The sequence below is a fragment of the Lissotriton vulgaris genome, chromosome 12 (assembly GCF_964263255.1).
Source record: "Lissotriton vulgaris chromosome 12, aLisVul1.2, whole genome shotgun sequence".
NCBI classification, from domain to species: domain Eukaryota; kingdom Metazoa; phylum Chordata; class Amphibia; order Caudata; family Salamandridae; genus Lissotriton; species Lissotriton vulgaris.
The window spans coordinates 77,002,492-77,018,603 of NC_141700.1; the positions used below are offsets into that span (position 1 = coordinate 77,002,492).

The 16,112-nt window shown below is 49.6% G+C and overlaps 1 protein-coding gene across 1 annotated transcript in view; it reads right to left on the reverse strand.

Moving 5' to 3' along the window:
* The window catches only part of ZAP70 (zeta chain of T cell receptor associated protein kinase 70), a 126,320-nt gene that overhangs the window by 51,943 nt on the left and 58,265 nt on the right, over window positions 1-16,112 (reverse strand). Inside the window, exons 8-9 of the mRNA XM_086947209.1 lie at window positions 15,246-15,275; window positions 13,941-14,121 (exon numbers count right to left, since the gene is read on the reverse strand). Coding sequence (XP_086803335.1) covers window positions 13,941-14,121; window positions 15,246-15,275 — 211 coding nt within the window. The remainder of the gene's footprint in view (window positions 1-13,940; window positions 14,122-15,245; window positions 15,276-16,112) is intronic.

The window sequence follows — 16,112 nt, forward strand, 5'->3', positions numbered from 1 at the left end:
TCAGAGAGGCTGTCAGAAAAGACCACGCCATCTACTGATCCATCATCAGGGTTCTGAGTGAGCAGGCCTGGGAGAGGGTCACTCTCTTCCTCCTGCCCCTCATCTGTAGCCATGAGCAAGCCCATGTCTGCCCTGTCAACAAATGCCTTGAGCCTATTCACATGAAGTACTTTGTGAGGGCTCCTGGGAGTTCCAAGGTCCACCAGGTAGGTGACCTCTCCCTTTTGTTCAATGATAGTATGGGGTCCAGACCATTTGTCTTGGAGAGCTGCTGGGGCCACTGGCTCCAACCCCCACACCTTCTGTCCAGGCTGGTAAACAGTAAGGACAGCCTTTTGGTTATGCCAAGCTTTTTGGAGTTCTTGGCTGGCCTCAAGGTTTTTAGATGCCTTCTCCATGTACTCTGCCATCCTGGAGCGGAGACCAAGTACTTAGTCCACTATGTCATGCTTAGGCTTTTTGAGAGGTAACTCCCATCCTTCCTTCACAAGACATAGGGCTCCTCTTACAGGGTGCCCAAATAGAAGCTCAAAAGGGCTGTAGCCAACCCCCTTCTGTGGGACCTCTCTGTAAGCAAACAGAAGGCAGGGTAAAAGGATGTCCCATCTTCGCCTAAGCTTTTCAGGTAACCCTTTTATCATCCCTTTTAGGGTCTTGTTGAATCTCTCCACAAGCCCATTGCACTGTGGATGATAGGGTGTGGTAAATTTGTAATTTACACCACACTCCTTCCCCATTGCAGTCAAGTATCCTGACATAAAGTTTGCACCTCTGTCAGAGACAACCTCCTAAGGAAACTCCACTCTGGAGAAAACTCCAAGTAGGGCCCTGGCCACAACAGGAGCTGTAGTGGTCCTAAGGGGAATAGCTTCTGGATACCTAGTGACATGATCCACTACCACTAGTATAAATCTGTGCCCAGATGCTGTTGGGGGGTCCATTGGTCCAACAATGTCAATCCCCACTCTTTCAAAGGGCACCCCCACCACAGGTAATGGTATAAGGGGGGCCTTTGTGGTGCCACCTGATTTGTCACTGGCTTGACAGGTGACACATGAGCGACAAAACTCTTTTGTGTCTTCAGACATATGAGGCCAGTGAAAGTGAGGGACAAGCCTGTCCCAAGTCTTGTTCTGGCCTAAGTGACCTGCAAGGGGAATCTCATGGGCTAAGGTAAGAAGGAAACCTATCAGAGACAAGGGGATAACGAGCCTCCTGGTAGCACCAGGCTTGGGGTCTCTTGCCTCAGAGTATAGGAGTCCATCATCCCAGTACACCTTGTGGGTACCTGTAGCATTCCCTGCAGCCTCAGCAGCAGCCTGCTGTCTGAGGGGTTCAAGAGAGGAACAGTCTAACTGTGCCTGCCTCAAGTCTGCCCTGGAAGGTCCCCCTGTCCCAAGAAACTCCACCTGTTCAGGTTCAAGCTCTTCTAGGACAGTTCCTTCTGGGGTCTTTGGGTCAGTCTCCTGAGAGAGCTGATCCTCACCTTGAGGCAGGGGAGAAGGCACTGCCTTAACCCTACTGTTCTTACTCTTGGTTAGTGTCTGGTCCATTGTTCCAGGATCCAGCACTAGTTCAGCTGGGCATTTCTTGGCCTGTGACCTGGTCACAGCAAGGACATGTGCTGACAAACCTAACATTTCCACATGAGACCTATACTCCACTTCTGACCATAAGGAGGATTCCAAATCATTGCCCAAAAGACATTCTACTGGGAGGTCTGAACTAACTACAACTCTTTTGAGGCCAGTTACCCCTCCCCAGGAGAAGTTAACAACTGCCATGCTGTGATTGGTAGTGACATTGCTAGCATTGGTCACTAGGTAGTCTGAACCTAGTATTACCTGTTCAGGTTCCACAAAGGCTGGTGTCACCATAGTGACACTGGTACATGTGTCCCTGTAGGTCTGAGCCATTTTTCCATTGATCAAAGGCGTTTGCCTGTATTTGCCTAGAGTACTAGGACTTATGGTAGGGGTCATATCCATGTCCCCACTACAAACAAGAACAGCCTGAGTAGGTATTCTGACTAAGTCAGAACCCACCTCAGTTCCCAGGGTTAACCACACTATAGCCTTGGGGGGTACACTACCACTAGTAACTATACTAGGGGATGCAGGTGCCTTAGGGGCGGTAGTGGTAGGGGCTGGGCCTTTCTTGGTGCACCCACTAAACCAGTGAGTCTTACTTTTACAGTATTGGCACCATGGTTTTCTCTGACCATCATTCTTCTTCGTTTGGGTATTAGTGGTCCCACCCTCCTTAGATTGTTGGGGCCCTGTTGAAGACTTCTGGTCATTTTGCTGATTCTGATTTCCCCTTTGGTCTGCTTTCTTCTGGCCACCACCCTGGTTCTGGTTCTGCTGCTTGACCCTTGTCCTGACCCATCTGTCTGCCTTCTTTCCCAGTTCTTGGGGAGAGGTCAGATCTGAGTCAATCAAGTGCTGATGCAACAACTGGTTCTGACAATTATTTAAAATTTGCTCTCTCATAATTAGATTATACAATCCTGTGTAATCAGTAACTTTACTTCCCAGTAACCAGCCTTCCAAAGCCTTAGTGGCACAATCAACAAAGTCAGTCCAATCCTGAGCTTGAGTTTTCTGGGTATCTCTGAACATCAACCTGTACTGTTCAGTTGTTAGGCCAAACTCATCAATCAAGGCACTTTTCAGGACTTGGTAATCATTAGCATCCTCATCTCTAACAGTGAGGAGCTTGTCTCTTCCTTTACCTCCAAAGGGGAGCCACAATATAGCTGCCCACTGACTCTGGGGTACCTGCTGTACTTTGCAGGCCCTCTCCTGAGCAGTCATCCATTTGTGGATGTCATCTCCTACTTTAAAGGAGGGCACTATTTTACTCAGGTGTCTATTATCAAAACTCCTGTCTCTATCTCTAGGGATAGTGCTGCCACCAGTGGGTTCTACCCCACTCAATTTCTGTTCTCTGGCAAAGGCAAGTTTCTCTTTGGCAAGGGCAAGTTCTTCCCTTTGGATCCTCAGATTCACTTCCTTCATCTTGGCTTCATGCTCTCTTCTCTGAGGGGAAGTCATCCTTCTCTGAGAAGATGCCAGAGAGACATGGGAGTGAACAGATTTGTTAGATTCTCTGGATTGAGATCTAGCTCTTCTGCTCCCAAGGTTAAGTCTGCCTGAGGATGATCCTGGGGCTCCCCCAGTTCCATTCCCATGTAGGCTTAAGTTGGCCCTGGTAAGTCTACTGACTATCACTGGACCATTTCCTACCTCTCCCTCAGAAGATTCCCATCCTCCTCACCATCTACTTCTTCAGTTTCAGGGAGGTTAGAGTCATCCTCTAAGGCAGGCATGCTGCCATCAGTAGGATCAGAGGGGCCTGGATTAGAAGCCCTTCTAGCATCTAAGAGACCTATCAAAAAAGGAAGGGTAGGGTTGGAACCCTGTTTCAGTCTCCTGGAGGTACACAATTGTCTCATCTCCTGGAAGCTGAGGGCTGCATATCTGGATATGACCTGTGGAGGGTCACTAGCCACAAGGGGAGCCACTGTGTTCTCTCTTGTGGTAGACATGCTTTCTAGTGAGGTGTAAGTGGTGCACTTACCTACACTATGGGTTTTCCTACTGATCCCTTGCTAAGAGTTGTAGTCAGGGTGTGCTACTCCCTTTCTACTACAACAGCTGGTTCAGTAGAACTCAGAGTATTTCTAAGCTTTGTTATATGTACCTACGGTACCTTATGTGATCTTTCAAAAGATATCTCAAGATTATATTTGGTAAAAACAACAGCAAGCTCAAATCCCAACCGCTGCACACCAATGTGAGAAGTTGGCCTGATATATGATGCTCACTAGTTCTAGTGATCACCTTGTATCAGTCCAAACAACCCTTATGGTGATTGGTTGTAAGTCAACCTTATAGACCAGTTATCCTAATGGTAGCATGGACAAAGCAGTCTTAGGCTAAACTCTTTTGGCATGTGAAGCCAGCTGTTTTACCACATATAACCCCTTGAATACCAAATGAAAGGACACCACACAGGTAGTTATGAAAATAAACAAGATATTTATTAACTAACAAACACCTCTGAACTCTTTATGAGATCAGAGGGCTAAGCACATGACAAGACTCCCTGAGCACCGAAATGCTCTTGTTACCTCACCCACGGGCTGCGGGTGCATAGGTGTCAAAGTGTGTCGGGTTTCCGCGTTGAAGTCTATGGAGCCTTGAAGAAAGATGCTGCAGGCGACCAGGAGGAAGCTGTCCGGAGTGATCCAAGGGTGGATCAAGGAAGATGAAGACCTGAAAGCAGAGGGGAAAATGTTCAAAGTCACTAGCCAGTGACTGGAGTGGAACCAGGAAGGAACCAGATGATGTCGTCGCGATCAGGTGAAGAATGGACGCTTGTCTCTGCAGCCACGTGGACCATGAGGCGTCTTCGACGACCAGGATGGAGGCACGAGCTGTCCCACGCAGGCTCTCGCTGTCGGCAGTGTTGGTTCCGGATTTGGCATCAACAGGCCTTGGCAAAGGCAACCCGCGTGGCGAGTGGAAAAGGCATCTGGTGCGGACCAGGAGGGACCGGGGTGCTTCTCCTTTGCAGGGAAGCAAGGGCCAGTCTGGAGCAACCAGACCAGTGGTGTGGATTTCAAGGATCGTCGTCTAGGAGGCCACTAGCCAGCCGGCAAGTGACCAGACAACACATCGAGCAGCAATCAAGCAAAAAAGGGCCCCACGCAGATCTCGTGGATGCTGGAGGGCTGATCTTCTGTGCAGGAGCTGCTCGGGGCTGGGGCTTCTCAATCCCCAAAGCACCTACTCAAGGATGCCTTGAAAGTCGTGCTGGAAGCGAAGTGCAGTTTCTTCAAGATGGCCGGTCCCACGTGTCTCGTCGCACCCACAGATCTTAGCTGTGCTGCAGATGTAGGTAGAGGTCGGAGAGGTCTGGAGGTCTGGGTCTCGTCGGGTTCTGAAGTCTGGATCCACTCGGGAAGACGACAAAGTGAACCGCTGGAACGCTTGATGGTGCCTGCTTGTGCAGGGTGGTCACTCCTTGGCCACAAGGGAGATTTCTTCAGTCTTCTGTGGAGCAGAACGTCAAAGTCCCGAGTTTCTTCTTGTAAAGTTTCAAGTCAGGATTAATCTAATTTGGAATGGGACCAGCTCCTACCTTTATTCTCCTAAAGGGGGCTGTACTATGACTAGGTCCCTCCTATGGATGGGACCAGGAAGGGGGGTGGTTACACCCCCTATCCTTTGTCCGGTTTCGCACCAGAGCTGGGGCTGGAGTGCCCCAGCAACTGGTTTGAGCCGGAGTATGCACAGGACACCTTGTGTGCCGCAGTCATGTCTCATTCCTTTCAGACCTGTCCTACCCAATACACAAAATCCTGTCTGGGGTGGTGCTAGCACCTCCCAAGGCAGGAAACCCTTTGTCCAAGCCTCCCTCGCTGGAAGGACTCCCAGCAGCAGGAGGTCAGACTTGTGTTTGTGGTGGCAGCATCCATTTTGTGATGCTGAGGCTCGAGTTAACTTTAACCGGGGTTCACAGTTTCATACAAGTCGTGCCCCTCTAGAAGGGTGGAATTCTACCCCCGTCGCCAGAATTGGCGAGGGGGTAGTATTCCAATTCGTATGACACCTTACTCGACATGTCTTTATAATGCTATACCAAAGCTAGCAATAACTGCGAGGATTATAATGCACTTAAGAGTATATGGTATAGCGTTATCATGGAAACAGCTAAAGGACTTGGTTCCGAAAGCTGCAGGCAGGCTCAGCTCATGCTAGAGCACTATCTCACATAATTCCAAGCACTCTGCCTCTAGGATTGTTAAGGCCTGCCATAGGAGTGACTTATAGGAGTATATGTGTCCATTTTAGGGTTAGATATAGGTATACTATATCTAAAGCAAAGGGGTGATTACACCACCTTGCCCCAGCTGATTGATGAGCCAGTTGTGTCAGATTTGGATGGCCAGCCAGGGGTGGCATAATGCATGCTGCAGCCCCTGGTAGGCCTTGGGTACACTTATGCCCTGGGTACCTATGGTACACTGTACAAGGACTTACAATAGTGGCCCAATACCAATTGGTAAATGCACCTAAGGTACATGGATGTCAATTTAGAGAGAGAACAGCTAGGCTGTGGGTCTGATTAGCAGGCCCACAGCCAGGGAAAGTCGTAAACCAGTGAAGCAAAAAGCAAAAATCTGGGGTGACCATACGATTGCAGACCCTATTCTCCTACATCTGCAGTTGCCTTTTTTATATATATATATATATATATATATATATATATATATGTATATATATATATATGGAGATACATATATGTGGGGCACATATATTATTGTGTTTCCGGGGTCCCGCGCATGGGCAGGAATATTCTAGTGCTTATGACTATTGATGAGGATCCCCTGGAAGAGCACTTTCTGCCCTGCCTTGTCTATGTCTTAGGAAAAAGAGAAGTATTTTACTGTCACAGCAAAACAAAATACTAAAGATAGAAACATGATTCTGCAAGCAAATACAATTCTTTTTTTTTTTTTTTTTTTTTAAACCTTTATTTGGAGACAAACAGGAAAAGGGGAAGTGCATACACAGTACATACAGTCACATATGGCCATTACAATGGTACGCCAGAACCAAAAAATGAGACAGAAGCGAGTACAGGGCAGCTTAGTAGTCAATACAGGGAGCCACGTTGAAATGTACAGTGCAAATAAGAGATCAATGATCCAGCATTGCCAGGCAAGCTAATAAGACAATACAGTATGGACACACTCTGGCAGCGTTTAGCAAATAAAGCAAAGGAGACTCAGATAGAGGGGACACCGAAAAAAAAAGGGGACATTACAGGGATACAATCTCAATTCCTAGCCATCCACTTGACAGAAGGGGAACTACAGCCCACGAAAGCTCGCATGTAGAGGAGAAAGCACAGCCTCTCCCCCGATACTGGACGATCAGCAGGTGTAATATGAAATCCCAGCCCACCATGTTGCCGTCAACCAACCCCCACCCGGTCCCCGAGTTCAGAATCAGAGTCCTGCACAGCTCTGGTCAGGAGGTACACCTAGAGCGGACTCCAAAAGTCCTTCGGTCTGCATCTGACAGGCATCAAGTCAGAGTAGATATTGTATTGATCTTGACAGTATGTGAGGTCGGTCACCCAATCCTGGAAGCGCGGCACCCTGCCACGACCCCAACAACAGGCAACCCTACGCTTAGCCAGCAGCAGGGCCACGTCAACAAATCTGCGGTGAGAGGCAGGCACGTCCTTAGAGTAGCCCAACAACATCACTAAGGGGTCAAATGCCACCCCACCCTCCGCCATAATCTGCAGGGCTTCATGAACCTGAGTCCAATATTCCAGCACCCCCGCACAACCCCAAGCCAAGTGCAGGAAGTCAGCGCCTTCCGCACTACACCTAGCACACCTGTCATCCTCCGCTAAATGAAACCGAAGTTTCCTCGCCGGGGTATAATAGTACCTCTGAACAAACTTGTAGTGGATAATTTTAAGGCGACAACTAGAGGAGACATTGGCCGTGAGCCCACAGCAGTACTTCCATTGCTCGTCAGTGATAGGGGCTCCCAACTCAGCAACCCACTGCTCGCGCACCCGATTGGCCGGGACAGAACGCTGCCTACGAATAGCCCCGTATAATTTCGACACCAGGTGTCGTCCATCTGATACCAACAGCACGTGGAGGGGGAGGGTAACCCCAGGCTCCGAAGGGAAATCTGGTAGCAGAGCACGCATGCCCTGCCGCAAACGGACAAAGTAGAACAGCTCCAAAGGGGAGCAAGCAGCCGCTCCAAAGAAATGAGCCTGCGTACGGAAGGCACCTTCATGAAACAAGTCACCCCACGTGAGGATACCGAGCCGCCTACACATTCGTTGAAACCCCGTTTCCAACAACAGAGACAAATCAGGATGAGAAGACAGAGGCAAGGCCGGCGAATAAAGAAAGGAAACGCCCAGCAATCGAGCCACCCGTTTCCAAGCATCCACCGTGCACGTCACCGTCGTGCGAGGCGTTTCCACATCAGACACCTTGCCCAAAACCATCCCCTCCAGTGGGGGCGGGTGGGCAACCCAATGTTCAGCAGCAATCTGGGGCATAAACGGCGTGGGGCGCATCCAGTGATAAGCATAATGCGCCTGAGCGCTAAGATAATAAAGCTCAAAGTCAGGAACGTCGAATCCGCCATCAGCATAGGGCAACGTAAGGGTAGCCCAAGCCACCCGCGGCTGCTTGCCCCCCCAGAACAATCGTATGAGCTCGGACCGAAGTCTGCGAAAAAAATAAGCACCAGGATAATACGGAAGGTTTTGAAAGAGGTAAAGAAAGCGGGGCAAGACTACCATCTTGATAAGGGACGCCCTACCGGCCATGGAGAGAGGCAAGGACCCCCACCTAGTGACATCATCTGCAAGTTTAGTAATAGCTACACCATAATTAAGGCGAACTGATTCCTCCCTGTCCAATGACACGACTATGCCAAGATACCGCAACTCCGAATCACACCACTCCAGAGGGTAATCAAGGGGAAACCTAGCTACAGCAGCAGTGAGAGGAAACAGTTGAGACTTCCGCCAGTTGATGTGGACACCGGAGACACCCCCAAAAGCGACCAGCTCCCGTAAGAGCGGGTTGAGGTTGTTCTCAGGGTCTTTAACATAGAGTGTAACATCGTCGGCGTATAAAGAAATACCGACCTGCCGCTGAAGACAATTGAAGGCGCTCTGCTGGTGAAACTGACGAATCCTGCAGGCCAGCGGCTCAATGGCAATAGCAAACAAAAGGGGCGAGAGGGGGCATCCCTGTCGGGTCCCTCTCGTAAGAGGGAACGAGGGGGATAACACCCCATTCACCACCACCCTCGCCATCGGATCAGTATATAAGAGCTTAACCCATGAGATGAAGATCCTGGGGAAGCCCATCCGACAAAGAACATCAATAAGATAGCCCCACTCAACGGAGTCAAACGCCTTAGTGGCATCAAGAAAGATAGCGGCAACCGGGATAGTAGGAGCAATGGTCGACACAAGCGAAAACAAGGTGCGAAGATTGTGGGAGGTAGCACGGCCGGGCACAAATCCCGACTGATCAGGCAACACAATAACGGGCATGAGCTCGGCTAGTCTTACTGCCAGGATCTTCGCGAGAATCTTGACATCGCAGTTGAGCAATGAGAGGGGCCTATAGGAGCCCACATCCAGCGGATCCTTACCCGGCTTGAGCAGCGACGTAATGGCGACCTCCCGCATGGAGCTCGGCAGACGCCCCTCCTCCAGGGACTCCTCAAAAACCTCACGGAGAACAGGGGCCATGGTGTCCACATAACACTTATAAAACTCAGCAGGAAGGCCATCCAGACCGGCGGCCTTCCCATTAGACAGAGTCATGATGGCATTCCTGACCTCCTCCACCTCTAGAGGCCTGCCTAAGAACGCGCGATGATCATCCGATAACCAACAGAGTGCCAGCTCATCAAGAAATCCGCCATACCGGGTCTCACCAGTCTGCTGTGTCGTGTAAAGGTGTGCATAATGGTCAATAAAAGTACGCTGAATCTCCGAAGTGTCCCGACAGCGAGTGCCATCCGGCGTCACCAATTCCAACACGTCCGACCCATGCCTTGGATGTCTAGTAAGGGCAGCGAGGACCTTACCGAGCCGCTCCCCTTCACAGTATCGCCTCGCCGTCCAGTATTTCCCCCTATGCTTAGCCTCTCTAGCAGCCTCCTCCTCATATTCGGAGAGTTTAGTACGGAACTGCGCCAGAAGATCTGGATCAGAGTCAACCTGCATCCTGCGTTCTAAGTCTCGCAGGTCAGCTTCCAAGCTCTCGAGGGCCCGAACAATCAGTCTCAGTACTCCACAACTTTTAGAAATAGTGACACCCCGGATCGTAACCTTGAACGCCTCCCATATAACCTCGACGCTGTCCACAGAGCCCTTGTTTCTAGGGAAGAACGCCTCCACCTCCACACCAAGCTCCTCCTTGAACACCGGGTCAAGTAAAGCAGTCGGAAAAAGGCGCCAAGGTGGGCGCGGCCTATGCAGCCCGGGGACGGACACTGCAACCTTCACCGGACAGTGATCAGAATACATCCGAGCCAGATGTGTAGCCTCCCGTAGGCCAGCCACCAGCCCTCTGGAGAGAAACACATAGTCCAGTCTCGCCCATGAACGAGCATGTGTGGTGTAATGAGTGTCCTCCTTGGTGGAAGTGTGGGCGTACCTCCAGCTGTCGACCAACCCAGCCTCCTCCACAATCCCACGCAACACTTCTCTAGCCTGCACATTATACTGAGGACTCCCCTCCGATCTGTCCGACTGGGCATGAAATGCAAAATTGAAATCCCCCCCCCACACAATGTAAGTGGCATCCACAGCAAGAACATGACCCCACAAAGTGACAAAAAAGATTGGCGTATCGACATTAGGAGCATAGCAATTAACAAACAGTACCGTGTCCTGCCCAAGCCGCCCCCACAGTAGCACATAGCGCCCCTCAGGGTCCCCCACAAATCCCAGTTCCTGAAATGCGAGCGATCGTTTAACAAGGATGACAACCCCTCGAGCATAAGAAGAATAGGAAGCAAACCTCCTGGCCGCAGCCCACCTCCCACCAAAGTTGGGGGAAGGAGCGGGACGCAGATGCGTTTCCTGGAGGAGAGCAACATGAATAGCATGCCTGTCTAGATACTGGATCACGCTACGACATTTCCTGGCATCATTAAGTCCCCGTACATTCCAGGACAGAATCGATATCTGATCTACAACAGCAGTTGACATTACCCAGTTTCCGGGCCCCACAGAACCCAATAAGCAAATACAGAGCATCCAACTACCAGTAACAGCCAGCAACAGGTCCACACCATAGGGCGCAGTCGTCCCCCCGCATACACTCCACACACCCCCAGTCATCTCCAAACCAAGCAACCAAAACCACAACAACCCCCCCCCCAGCCAAACCAGCCATGCAACAAGCACTCAGAACATACCGCGTGCCGCGTGCCGCGTGCTGCCAATCCAGCTTATACGGCCCACCACTCGCTCACGTATTCCTCGTGCAAAGCGCTCTGCGCCACGTGGCTGCCTAAGATGGCGGCCGTTACAGCCGGGCCCAAGACGGACGGGAGCGCGGGCCCCAGGATCAATTCCGCCACATAGATAAATGGGCCAGCCGAGGCAGCGGGCACGAAACCGCTCCTGTGCACACAGACAACAGTAGCACCTCACACATCGATCCATGAGTCCTGGGCAGGCAAGCATGGCCAGCTTCATCCCCACCCCACCCACCCACCTGATACCACCCCAACTATCAGGCCAAGTGCACAACCACCCCCCCCCGTCCCCCAACACACATCCAGTCAACCAAAGGACTAGAATCCAAACCAAAGGTACATATGGGGCACACCCTCCGGGGACCCTTCTAGAGGTACACGATACCACTCCCTCACACCACGCCAGTGTCCGAGCCAATGAGTGTCAAACGGCCCCAGGCGCAGCGCAGGGGGGGTGGGTGCCCAGAGCACGACACCAGATAGCACCATCCTGCGGTTCCACACCGACCCCAAGAAACAATACGTACACACCCATCTCAATAAAGACAGGACCCCCACTCCAACCAAAGTAAAAGCGGACAACAGTTAGGCCGCAATTGCGGAGAAGGAAGGCAGTAGAAGTCAGTGAAAAAGGCAAACGTCCAGAATGTTACAAAAGTGAAACAAAGACCAAAGTCACCACAATCAGGCGACCTCCTCCTCAGCAGCCGAATGTTCATCTTCAGGTTCTCGATCGCCTCCCCGATCCGCAGCCGCTCGCTCGCGCTGGAGGCGCTTCGCAAAATCCTCAGCATGCTGTGGGTTGGTGAAAAAATGTTGCTTAGCCTGGTGCGTCACTCTAAGTTTGGCAGGGTACAGCAAGGCGTAATCCACTTGTAGATCCCGAAGTTTCTTCTTCACCCCCAGGAACTTACGACGCTGGTCCTGCACCATCGGCGTGAAGTCGGGGTACATGGTGAAAGACACCCCATCGAAGGAGAGAGCCCTATTAGTGCGGGCAGCCCGGAGGGCAGCGTCCCGGTCACGATAGTTTAAAAGGCGCGCAATGATGGGGCGCGGTGCGGCCCCAGAGGCGGGCCGTGGTCCCAGTGACCGATGCGCTCTCTCAACGATGAACTGGGACGAGAACGCTTCCGCCCCAATGGCGCCCACCAGTAGCCTCTCCACAGAAGTCTCCATTTTACCCACAATTGTGGACTCCGGCACACCTACAATGCGAACGTTGTTGCGCCTACTCCTCGCCTCCAACTCCTCATTCTTGGCGGCAATGACACGCAGTATATTGTCCATTCTCGCCAGTTGGGTGGTATGGGTGGCCGCCGTGTCGTCATGGTCCGAAATGCGCTGTTCCGCCGCCGTCAAGCGCTCCTCATGCACGTCCAGCTTCTGGACGACCGCATCCATGCGCGACGATATTTTGTCCACCTTGTCCACTATCGTGGCAAACCCCTGCCTCATCTCCTGCATCATCTGGGTAAAGTCCGGTGGTGGTGGTTGCGGAACACTATCAGCGACAGTCGGAGAGGGGGATCGCGAAGTCCCAGCTTCCTGGAGCAAACGCGTCCCCCGCCTAGCTCCCCCAGAGTCAAAGGACAGCTTGGATTGTTTAGTGTCCGGCTTCCCCATAATGGCGCGCTAGTAATGCAGTGGGGGACCAAAGCAAATAGGAGTCAGGATGTGGGTCGGACAAAGGGTACGGCCAAGAAAAAACCCGAATCGTGGGGGCACGCGCCCCGCCACTCCCAACGACGAGCAAATGGCCGACTCCGCACCCAGAGCAAAAGGGCGATCTCCCAGACGACAAGAAGGAGATCCGCTGCAACTCCGTGAGCAATGGTATTTGGGCAGGCAGTTGTAGGAGCCAAGAGAACAGTCCAATAGCAAGGAAGATCCAAACAGCTTGCCCGGCCAGCGAGCGGGCCCGGTGGAGAGGGGCAGAGCAAGGCCTACACCCCACGTGCAGAGCCACGGACTGGCATGAACGATGACGCCGGGCCAAGGGGCACCAGACCTCCAGAGCGCAAGTCGGGGAAACTTGGGAGCCTCGTAACTTCGGCCAGCAACCTCCGAATGGCCCAGGAGTTGGACCGTGGGTGGTCAGTCGATATCCCAGTAGATCCGTAGGGTCAGATCAGGGCGCAGCGATGGTAATCAGGATCCCTAGACGGATAATAGCTCCGGGCAGCGGGAGCCTCACGACAGTGCGGCCATTCCGCTGTGCGCCCTCTAGCGCCCCCTCAGCAAATACAATTCTTGGTAACCTATAGCTCAGTTTTTTTCAGATCTTGATCAAAAGAGTTCACTGTGGAAATCCTTAATCTCCTAAATTTACACTCCAAACTTTTTGAGTTCAAGATACAGTATCTCTGTTTTTGAGTTCAGGCCGCATGTTACCTGTTTGCTGATAACAGGAGTTGCAGCAATGTTGGATTCATTGGCCTACTCAAAATTATGGCCTCAGACTACAGTAATATTGTCTATGCAAAGCTGACAACTGCCTTGATAAGAAAGGTTCATATATTTTATCTTTGCCAAACATATTTCTCCTAATCTCATTTAACCTCACTGTTAGCCAGTTAGAATCTGTATCCTATCCAAGATAGTCTTTATGGATTGTAAACAGGATGATGATAATACAAAACAAAAATAATCTACCCGAATTCTGAGCAATAAATGTGGTTTCCTTAGTTATATACTTACTTTGGGATGGTCGAATTTGATTCTTCACCAAAAGTTATTGATCTCAGCTACCTAAATTTTGACCATGAAACAACTCCAACTGAACTTCTGAAGCTGAGCTTTCTAACTGCACAAAGAGTTGAGAGGTTCTGTGTACTGTCCAAGTCATGCAATGATGACCCCTCAATTGGTACTTACTTCTTCATCCTGTAAACCCCTTTCTTGACACTGCCAAAGTTGCCGGCCCCGAGCTCCACCTCATCAATCATCAAGTATTCCCTCTTCAGGAAGAGCTTGCGATCCTTCAGCTCATCGGGATCACTGTATGGGCTTTCATAGACTGTGGTATCCATGGGCAAAATGCGGGTTTTTGCACCTCCTGGCGGATGAAAGCATGGAAGCATTGAAAGTGGAAAGACAAGGTTTGACAAGAGTAGGTTTTTTACTACTTAAAGCATGAACACCATTTACAAATGTATGGTAATTGCAATTTTTAAACCTTAATAACAGTTGTGTAACAGTTAGTCTTTTTTTGTGTAGAATTATTGAGGATCAAGATTCAGACAGTACGGTGAGTGACTGAAGAAATAGAAGACATGCTTGGTTTGGAGATTAATGGAAGGAACAGACTTGAGGTATTTAAGATCAATCAAAATGTCCCAAAATTAGATTTCAAAGAGTTGCTAATGAACTTAAAGAATGATTTCCAAAATCATCTTACAATCTCATTAGAGTGGTTCCTAAGAGACTGTTGAAATAACTTACGAACTGATAATATCTATGTGTTTGCAACAATCCTCGACAAAGTGTCCACTCGGAATCTGGACCGTCCTTTCTCTTATAATTCTTTTAGTGCCATACCTTGTCCTTTTTTTAAAATAGCTGAAATTACTCTTGTTCAAGAGATTTTTGAACCCAAAGGACTACCTCTATTCAACGCCGCTCCACTTCGCTCCCGGCACAACCTGACAATTCAAGCGCCCACACTGCATAAAGTTTTGTGTTCAAAATCTTTTAATCTGAATAACTACTCAAACTTATAAATATTTTCGAAAGTGGGCTTGAGAAAGTTCTACGTACATATCTTTGTCACCCATTTTCAGCTGGGATCTTCTGAATGTACATGTGTCCATGGATCACTTTTTTTTCAGTGTATTGAAATATTATTCTGAATCTGCCCGCCTTTTTCTACTTTTATTTTCTTCTAACGTGTATTGTTCTTGAATTACAGAAAACCATTATTATTAATATTATCACACTAGTATAGCTCCATTACTGCTTAGTAATATATATCAGTCTGAATGTGTGCGTTCATTACCTTCAAATCTCTAAACTAGCATTAAACTACCTTTTGACTGTTCAGATTGTTGGTAAATCTATTGTCCCTCCGTTCCACCTTCTTTCGCCAAAATAATTGCTGTCTCATGCTATATGCAACTGCTCTATGCAACCTCATAAATGAATGACTACCCTTCGAAAACATAAATAATGCAAAAGTCTTACCTGGAAGGGAATTTGTTTTAGCAGCTGCACCTGTAATAAGAACCAGCCTGAGTTATCTGATTATAGATATAGATGACTCCTTTAGTTTTAAGATGCGGTCTAGTTTTTGTAATCTTTGAATCACCCACAAGAAACGTGCTGTCTCTCATCCGCCCAAGTTTGATACATTGAACAATATTAAAAAGGTTAATAGTAACAACTGATGTTTACTGCTCTTTCAGATGGCAACACCATAGCATTTAATGCATTACTTATTTGAATATGTTGGAAAATGTCCTACTCATGGTTTTATATGCAGTATTCTCTAATATTTAGATAAGAAAAAAAGATTTAGATGTGAAAATGTACCAGATTGTGAATGCAGATAGTCTTGCTAAGGTATTGAATAAAGTGTCATCTAGTCAAGTAAACAAAAAGAGGAATTACTTTGGTTTCTAATAATAAAAGAGATTTTTCACAGAACCCTGCAGCACTTTGACGACAAATCAGGTCTTGGCAATGAAGTTAATTCCGGGTTTTACATCAATCAATCAATCAATCAAAGCATTTATATAGCGCGCTACTCACCCGGAGGGTCTCAAGGTGCTTTGGGGGGGGTCCGCTACTGCTCGAACAGCCAGGTCTTGAGCTGCTTCCTGAAGGCAAGGTGGTCCTGGGTCAGGCGGAGGTGGGTCGGGAGGGAGTTCCAAGTCTAGGCGGCCAGGTAGGAGAAGGACCTTCCTCCTGTGGTGGCTCTTCGGATGCGGGGGACTATGGCAAGGGCGTGGCCGGTCGATCGAAGCTGGCGTGTGGGAACGTAGAAGTTGAGGCAGCTGTTGAGGTATCCTGGGCCTTGGTTGTGTAGGGCTTTGTGAGCGTGGGTGAGGA